The 9,589-nt window shown below is 35.0% G+C and overlaps 1 protein-coding gene across 4 annotated transcripts in view; it reads left to right on the top strand.

Annotated features, from left to right (window-relative positions):
* The first annotated feature begins 977 nt into the window (after nt 1-977).
* The window catches only part of LOC113073654 (UPF0606 protein KIAA1549L-like), a 31,405-nt gene continuing 22,793 nt past the window's right edge, over nt 978-9,589 (top strand). For 3 of the 4 annotated variants that reach the window (XM_026246478.1, XM_026246476.1, XM_026246477.1), the window contains exons 1-8: nt 1,219-1,323; nt 2,738-3,328; nt 4,247-4,362; nt 6,817-7,039; nt 7,270-7,403; nt 7,508-7,676; nt 8,839-8,898; nt 9,326-9,477. In XM_026246478.1, the coding sequence (XP_026102263.1) occupies nt 2,800-3,328; nt 4,247-4,362; nt 6,817-7,039; nt 7,270-7,403; nt 7,508-7,676; nt 8,839-8,898; nt 9,326-9,477 (1,383 nt within the window). In that variant the 5' untranslated portion in view covers nt 1,219-1,323; nt 2,738-2,799. Of the gene's footprint in view, nt 1,324-2,737; nt 3,329-4,246; nt 4,363-6,816; nt 7,040-7,269; nt 7,404-7,507; nt 7,677-8,838; nt 8,899-9,325; nt 9,478-9,589 lie in introns of all 4 variants that reach the window. The other variant, XM_026246479.1, reaches the window with a different exon arrangement.

Raw genomic sequence — 9,589 nt, 5'->3', positions numbered from 1 at the left:
ATCAGTTTTGTTTTACATTTACAATTTCTGTTTTATAATTATAACTACTGAAAATACATTTCTTATAAATGTACATCTCAGAAAACAAGTAAGGAACATCAGTTTACGAGTTTACAAAAAATAGCCTGATTAAATATTAAATAAGAGATCAGTTCATCCAAAATGGCTGTTAGCAAAATTTTGATTGCTATACAGTATGTTATATACATTTTTAGATGTTTTTTTTTTACACAAGATGCATGTATCTTTTATAGAGATAATAATACTTGTTTTGTATTTTAAATATTCTTAAATTAAGTTAAAATTAATTTTATTACCTCATTGACAAAGTTTTTTTTTTTTTACATACTATAACAAAATTTTGTGAGATTTGTGTTTTAAATAAGAAAATTACCAGAATTTTAAATACATTTTCTGAGAACAAGTTTTAATTTCTCACTTAATTGTATAGGTTTTCAGTAAATGTATCTTGTATTAAACATTTACATTGTAAAAAAAGAAAAGGACAAAAGTGTTGATTAAGAAAATTTATGTTATTCTTAATATAAGTGTTTTTAGCTTTTAATTCATCAAGATGCTAACGACAAACTCGATTAAAATGGTGAATCGAGTTTTTGGTGCAAAAAAAGTGTTTCAGAATTGGTCACTTAAAATATTCCATGACACGAGAAGAAAGCTTCTTAGAAGAAAGCTTATGCAGGCAGCGAGGCAGCCTGCTAGGTTTGTTTCCCCATCATGTTTCTCTGTCTCAAATACCTTGAGAGCAATTTAATACAGCGCATTATCATTAATGCTGATTAAATAACAGTGCGTGTCATTAGGTTTGCAAGCTTAATGCAGCTGCCTCTAATGCCGTCAAGTATGAAAACATACATATTTTTTTTTTATTTCCTCTAGTGCATTTCCTCCTATAAGACAAAGAGGATAAATGTTTATGATTTTGCACCATAACATCTCCTTTTTCATTACCAGACGAAGCAAGACTAGAGGCATCAGGACAACCCCTCAGTCCTTCCCAGGTCCCAACCGGAGCGCCAAACATCACAGTCCCTTCGTCGCTGCTGGAGAACGAAGACTTCGCCTCGCAGTTCCACTCCCCACCAGCGAGGGCAGAAAGCACAAGGGAGCAGCCTGTGTTTGCCTCGGTGCAGACCCTGCAGGTTGCAGAGACACAGCCTCAGGCGCTGGTGCATTCTCTGCCCTCCCCACCCGGCAACAGTGACAATCGCACCAATCAAAAGTCCCCCGGGGAGCTGGCCGTCAGAGTGCCAAATCCACCATCCCCGGCACATAAAATCAACAGTGTCTTGACCACTAGCTCAGGTACTGCTCGATTGTGAGCTTCTGAATCGATGCTGTGTACAGAAATCAAGACGTGGTGTATTTAAAGGAGTCTCTTTTCAGGGACTTTGCTGATTTGATGTTGTCGTCATCCTTTCTTCACCATTCGTTCATCACCTTCATCATCATTTTCAAGGTCATTGTGTTTGTTGTTATCGTAATCAACACCATCACCATTTTTTACAATAATATTGCATTCACATCACATTTTATTTGCGCAACGTGGCATATTTCTGAGTGAAAATTTAAAAATTGTAGGACTTCATCAGGATTTCAAAAAGAAATTCATACTTTTATTCAGCAAGGATGATTAAATAGTTTAAAAACATCACAGTAAAAATATTCTTTATTCTTTTTTAACATATTCTAAATATGTCAAAAAAGGTTTCTATTTATTTTATTTAAAGAATCCCAAACAAAAAATATATGTCACTGTTTCCACAAAGTTATGAAGCAGCACAGCTGTTTTCAACACTGATAATAATGATAAAAAATGAATAAAATGAATAAAAAATGTCTCTTGAGCAGCAAATCAGCATATTCAAATGATTTCTGAAGGATCATGTGACACTGAAGACTGTAGTAATGGCTGCTGAAAAATCAGCTTTTTATCACAGAGATAAATTATATATTTAAAATATATTAAAATAGAAAATGCGTGTCTTTAAATTGTAATAATATTTCACAGTTTCACACCTTTTTACCATATTTTTGATCAAATAAAGACAAACATGGTCAGGATTACTAGCCTTTATGGTCCCTTTTTGAACAGTGGTGTTATTTTAGTATCATTGAAATACTATTGTAGTTTTTATTAATACTTTGAATAAGTTTTTCTTTTTATATTTGTAAAAATATATATTTTCTGTTTTTATTTTAGCTTGTGTTTAAATTTTTAGTAATTTTGACGTGCTTTGGCAATTTAAGTAGTTCTTTTTTTATTTCTGTATAGTTAAATTTTTATCGCAGTTTAATTATTTTAGTATGTCAAGTTTAAATATTTAAATTAAACTAAATGAGACATGCTGCCTTAGCAACCAGCTAAAATGAATTCGTTTTTATTATTATTATTATTATTATTATCCTGATTAAGTCAACTCTGATTTCATGTTGACATTAAAACTGAAGTATGTAATTTTTGCACATTAACTCTCACTGAATTTGTTCATCTGATCAATGGATAATTTACAGTTATCTTCATTTATATTCGGTTTGATGACACTAGTGGTGCAAAAATTACACACTTCGACAAGTCATGCTACTGCATAATCCCCAAGAGCTACATCCGTCCCACATGTGCTATGTGTCATTCTTCACCATCAGCGAGCATTCATGTGTGCCCTCGATCTCACTTCCTGTTCCTGAGGTGACTCACTCAAACGTTCTCTGCTTTCAGACGACACTCTTAGTGAATTCCCCAGGAACCCTGATCTTCCCACCGCCCCAGGATCCTCTTTCATGATTGTGGCAGAGATAGATGACAATGTGACAACTTCGGTCTCAATTTCCGCTTTTAACGGCACCGCTCCTGAAAGAGCTGAAAACGCTTCATCCGACGCTTCAGTGCTCAGCAACTCCCACACTGTGACCAGCGACAGTCTGCAGCTCACCACAGTGACCACCACGACTGTCACGCCCTTGACTGTGACATCAACGGCTGTGACTCCGCCCACTGCCGTTGTTGTGGCGAAAGAGGTCACGACCACCGTGCCGACCACGACAGCCAGCCAGACCACAATAACTGAGACAGAACCACCGACGGCAGCCACCACTACCACTACGACAACAACTACCACCACCACCACAAAAGTAGCACCAACAACCACAAAAACACCCTCAACCACTTTAGCAACCACGACAACGACAACCCCTCGTCAAACCACCGCTATATCTACCTCTGGAAGTACCACGACTAAACCAAGCAGCCCTCCAACTGACAGTTCACCTTTGACCTGTAATGTGACCGAAAGATTATGGTTGAAAACAGGTGAGTTTTCTGCGCTGTTTTAACGTTTATTCGCTAAGGAAATTAGGCAGTTATTTTAGTTAATTTATTTACAATTGCACCACTATGAACGCAAATTGCATTCCATTACAGCAAATTTATGAAGTTGTTGAGCTGAATTGTTCATAGATTGCGTTGAAATAATGTTGTCGAACCGATAGTATTAACAAAATGTAATATCTGGACCTAAACAGTGTTTGTGGGGAAAATATTTTTTAGATTATAAGCAAAACCCAATCAGGACATCTATTTTTCCAAGTTACCCCAATTTTGCTTTGCGTGTAAATGTTTTTGAGGTTGGTTGCGTTTGTTTGCTTAGCCTAAAATATTTCAGTCTTTTCAATTAGATTTTAATTGTAATTTAAAAAATAATGATGTATAAACATTAATTCATACATACATTAAAATTAAATAACAAAGCAACATTTCAATTATGCTGAGCTCATATAGTACACACACACACACACACACACACACACACACACATATATATATATATATATATATATATATATATATATATATATATATATATATATATATATATATATATTTGTTAACATCTATGAAATGATAAATACACGTTCAAGTAACAAGTCTATTTTGACATTTAAATTATGCTCAGCTCATTACAACAGAGCCATAAGACAAAACCAATGTACAGTACAAATGCACATATCTACTTAATCTTGTGAAAGGCTTTATTATGCAAATAATATTACATTATGCAGTCATTTTACTCCACCTTTCCTACATTCTGCAGTGACGGCATATGCACTGTAGTGAAGCCAACATATGTTTACTGTAAACCGACATGTTTATAGGCCTGGCTGTCCCTCTTGGGATCTGAGATGCTTAGAAAATCATGACTTTCATATGTGTTGTATTTTTTTCACCCAGTGTTATCCATTCAGATGCGACGAAATCGCCTAGAGGCTGGAATGAGACAGGACCTGTCTAAAGGTATCACGCAGGCACTACAGCGAGCGTTCAACGACAGCAACATCCGTGTTCAGGTTGGTGGGTTTGCATGTGTTTTGAGCCAAAAGCCACTACGCAGTTATAAAACTTCAAAGGTTTGGGGTCAGTAAGATTTTTCAATGTTTTTGAAAGAATTCAGAAGGATTAAATGCATAATTTAAAAATAATTAGCATACTAGTATGCACAGTGTACAGACTATACACTGCAGCAATAATAAAAATGGTTGTATGCTTATGCAAACCCTTCTCTCTCTTCCATTGCATTAAATAAGAAATGCTAAATAAATAATGAAAAGAACTAATCGGAATAGTTGGTTGCCATTGGAAACAGTAAAATAGGACTTAAACAGTAGAATCAAGATAAGCACAGTGCTTTGACCACAGTCCTCTGGGACCTTATCACTGTTGCATCATGGGAATTGTAGTTTAGCAGAGGACAGTGTGGTGGGAGGCTGCGTGGGAGGTGTTTCCTGTTTATATTCAGTGTGCAGCTCATTGAATGTGATTGTGTAGAACATCTCCCTGTTTTCAAGCGCTGAGAACGGACCCTCTTATGAAAAACTTAGTTTAAAACCTAAGGAGCATTCGCATGTCTGTCCGTCAGAAAGGCACGTCTAAAAATAACGCAGCGCTGGAACCTCATATGCTGCAAATAAAAAATCAATATCATGGTAAGAGCAGAGGCAGTGTACTGAGGGGAGCACAGTTGTCTAAATAGAGAGTTAAAGGAACAGTTCGCCAAAATTGTTTAATTCTTTCATCATTTAATCACATCATATCAGTCCAAACATGTATGACTTTCTTCATTTTAAGTTGTTAGTCATACAAGTCATATGGGTTTAAGCCTAAGTAAATGATGACTGAATTTTATTTTTTGGGTGTACTGTCTCTTTAATTGTGAATGACTACTGAAAAGGTTGTTATTAGCATTTGAAGAGCGACCGTCTGTGTCTATTAAGCTCTGTACCGAACGACTCAATCTGTTTCTATATTCGTCCATTTCGCTCACTGTGTAATTTTTTTTCCCTCCAATTTCTCCTCCTTCTCGTCAACTGTCCATCAGATCAGAGGTTCTGTATCATTACAGACCCTGGAGGTGATCAGCAGGAGACCACACGATCACTATCTACACATGAACACAGAGAGAGAGAGAGAGAGAGAGAGTTTGTGTTGGAGTAAAAAGAGAGAGATGGTCAGTCAGCTTGGCTCAATATGATGAAATTTATTCATGTGGGATTTGTATTAGCATTTGCCTCAAGCGCTTAACAATAAACAAAGCCAGTAAGAGCATTTGTGCAAATATAGCTCTATAAATAAAAACAGCATATGATTTCAGTAAGGCATATTTGAACATCTAAAAACTCATTAAAATATTGATAATCTGTAGACTTTTTAATTTTAATTTATCCAGGCATCATGGGAGATTTTTGTGTTTTTTCCACTGTGTGTCATTTCCTTCACGTCTCAGTTGCTGTATTGTGTTTCATAGCATTCTGTGATGGAAATGATATTTTTTGAGTAAAATGACTGATTTCTTTGTCTTGCTAAGACTAATTTAGCTAGCATTAAGTGTGTCCTTAATACACACAATTCAATAATATTTGTTAAAATGACAGTTTGACTTGAAAGGGCACAATAGAAATAATATTTATTCTTTTTTTTAATCATTTTGGAAAATGGGATTATTCACTCAAAGTAAATATCAAAATTAATTATGTCATTTGTTTAAATTACTGTAGTTTAAAATGTAATAATTAGTTATTTTTTATGACGGATTTTCATATTTTAAGTCTTTGTGAGAACAAAACAAAATATACAAATTGAAATTATCACCAATTTATTTAATATTTATTAAAATTTATAATTTTAATTATCAATAAAATTATGAATACATTATTAATAATTCATTTATTTAATTAATTTGTCATTTTTTATTTGTTTACATATTATACATGTAATTTCTGTTTTATATTTTTGAATAAAGTCTCTTATGCTCACCCCGCCTGCATATATTTGATCAATAATACAATATAAACTGACTTTTTTTAAAATATTATTACAATTATTATTGCATATTATAACTATTATTTTTCTTATAAATTTTTAAATGTAATTTATTCCTGTAATGGAAAAGCCACCATTACTTCATCACAATCCTTCAGAAATCATTCTAATATGCCTAGTATTTTTGTGGAAACTGTAAAAGGATTGATTTACACTAGAAATCTTTTGCAACATTATAAATGGCTTGATTTTAGATTGATTAAATGTATTCATGCTGAATATTCTTGCTGAATTTTTTAAAGAAATCTTGCTGACCCCAGACTTTTGAATGGTAGTGTTCTAGTTAAAATATAATCGGTCACACCACAGGACCATTTAAAAAGAACTAGCCAAAGAGCTGATTAAGATTGGTGAAAACATAGATTGTGTCAGATGTCCATTACCATATATCCACGTCACTTCACATGATCTGTGTTCTTTTTTAGTTGGAAAGAGATATCTGCATGCCTTCTAATGTGACTGTGGGCTACTACGTCTTGAGAGGGAAGTCTGTGTTGGTGGCCTCTGTTGTGATGGACACATTAGTTTCCTATGGCTTTGACAAGCTATTGAATGACATCAGAGAGTATGTTCCCGTGGTGTTGGCCATCCCTTATCCTGTGACCCCGTGGTTGCCCAGCCTGGGCATCCACCTGCAACTCAAAACGGGTATGATTCTTTTCCAACTGAATTTTTTTTGTGTGGAAAATCTGACTGGAAGTGATCTATCTGACAAGTTTTATGCTTGAGCACCTTTGTTGACCCTTTTTTGCATTACATACCCAACCACTCTTAAGCCCACAGCCATTTATTGTTAATGAAACGCATTTTACACAGTTGAAACTTGGTAACTTGGGATCTGTTTTTGTTTAACAGTTTATTGTTTTTCCTACATATAGTTCTCAGGTTTGTTGGGCCAATGGACAACATCAAGTCTTGCGGCTTCATCCAAATGATGGAGCAACGCTTGGAAAATGTGTTTGCTGAGGCGCAGGAGAAAGTGGAGGACTCTTATGGGACTCTTTCTGTTGAGGTAGTTTTTCAATTGAACTTGAAAACAAAGTTTGATAAATCTTCAGAGGTCTGATAACACCGTTCTTCTGATGACTCGTCTTTTGGATTTGTGTTTTCGAACAGATTCTGAACACGTATCAAACTGGGAATTCGTTGGCAGTCACTCTGGTGTATGTGGTGTGGAACGGTAGCACTCCGTTGAACGGTACTGTGTCCAGCGGTCTCCTTAACCAGCTCACTGCCGAGCTGGTGGGCTACTTTCTCTTCTTCCCCCCTCTGATCATCGCTGAGCGTAAGTTTCAGCTTGTGTTTACCGCTTGATGTTACATTAATTTTCTGCACAGCTGGTGTTTACATGTTAGTGCACATTGAAATGGTAGTTCATGTTTATTTCTGTTTGACTCCATGAGTTTGTTTTCCTTGAGGCAGAGATCTTCAGTTTTGGTTGATCCAAAAGACATTTTACAAGGACGCATAACATTGTCCTTTTTTGGATGAGTAGTTTGGGAAGTTAACTTGTTCTGCTGTTTAACTTGCTATACTACATTTAAAATTATTTTAAAGGGGTAGTTCACCCAAAAATTCTGGCATTAATTACTCACCCTCATGTCATTCCAAACCAGTAAGGACTCTGTTCATCTGTGGAACACAAATTAAGATATTCTTGATGAAATCCGAGAGCCTTCTGACCCTCCATAGACGGCAAGGGTACTACTACGGTCAAGGCCCAAAAAATAGTCCATTTAATGACAGAATTTTCATTTTTGGGTGAATTATCCCTTTAAACAGCAACTTTCTCCTGTTTTTTAATGATTAATAATATAATTATATAATAATAATTATTTGATATCAGTACTGTGATGATAAAAATCTTGCCTTAAAAGTCCATATGTGCTCCAAATGAAATCATGTAGGTGTACATGAAATATCATGGAGATTCACATTAATATATTAATATTAATTATAATTATAATAAATACAATTATTAATATAATAATTTATATAGTTAATATTTTGTATTCAGTTTTGTTGTAATATATAATAATCAATTATTAATTTGTAATATATAATAAAAAATATCATATAAAAACAATATATTATATAAGTAATGCAATATATTTTTATTGCATTAAAACAAATATTTATGTATTTAATGGATATCATGTTCATATTCAATATTCACTTTTTTATTTAAGGTTTTTTATTATTTAAGTAAAATATAATTTTAACAAATGAAATGTAGAAATAAAATGCCTGTGTGCCATGGATAAGAATTTTTGATCAGAAATATTGATCAGCTTATTTTATGCACAAGTCTGTTAACAATAACTAAGGATAACAATAAAAATTCACATTTATCCACACTAATCTATGAGTAACTGATGACAGACTTCAGTTTTTCCCAGAATGGTCTTCTAATAAGCATCTGTCGGTCTTTCTTTCTCTTTTCACAGCTCTAGAGTACCACAACCTTAACACTTCAGTAGCAACCCGAGATTACTGGGTAATCACAGGTAATTACCTCAGTTCAGCTGCTAACCAGCACCCAGACAGCTATTTGCCAGCATGTGTTACGTGATTAAATCTAGCTAATGGTTTATCCCGCTTCTTTTAAACACAGAGTCTTCTTTCTTGTGGAGAGCTATTGATGTATTATTTAGCTTCCTTCATCAACTGATTTGAGATCACATCGGATCATAATATCGAGTGTGAAATAGCTTTTTCTAGCTTTAAGTTCTTGGACTCAATGTTCTCTCCGTTGCCTTAGCTAGCTCTACCTCCCCCTTCTTTCCCTCGTTCATCCTTTTTTATCCCTGTCAGGAGAATGAATCATTTTATATCAATTCTATAGTAATTGCAGTTTTTTAGTTTTTTAGAAAGGTATGTTCTCCTTGTCACCTTGCTTCATCCCTCTCTGTCGTTCTCTCTCTCTCTCCGCAGTAATTCAGGACGTTGATAGCTCTTCTCTTGAGGGGAGTTATCAGAGCTTTGCTAGTCTAATGGAGCAGCGGCTGGCGGAGCTCTTTCTGGTTGCCAGTCGACGCGGCCTCCGCTTCAGGAGAGCCACGACTGTGGGCGATTACACCGTCCAGGTGTGCCATCAGTTTGTTCTTTGCTCGTTTTTCTTGTCCTGAGAAAATGGACTACATATTTTGATGACTCATCCTGGACTACACAGATTTTTTTGTCCAGTCAAATGCTCTA

The sequence above is a fragment of the Carassius auratus genome, unplaced genomic scaffold (assembly GCF_003368295.1).
Source record: "Carassius auratus strain Wakin unplaced genomic scaffold, ASM336829v1 scaf_tig00012710, whole genome shotgun sequence".
Lineage (NCBI taxonomy): Eukaryota > Metazoa > Chordata > Actinopteri > Cypriniformes > Cyprinidae > Carassius > Carassius auratus.
Note: the sequence above shows the minus strand (reverse complement) of the source record. Positions and strands in the feature narration are given on the sequence as shown.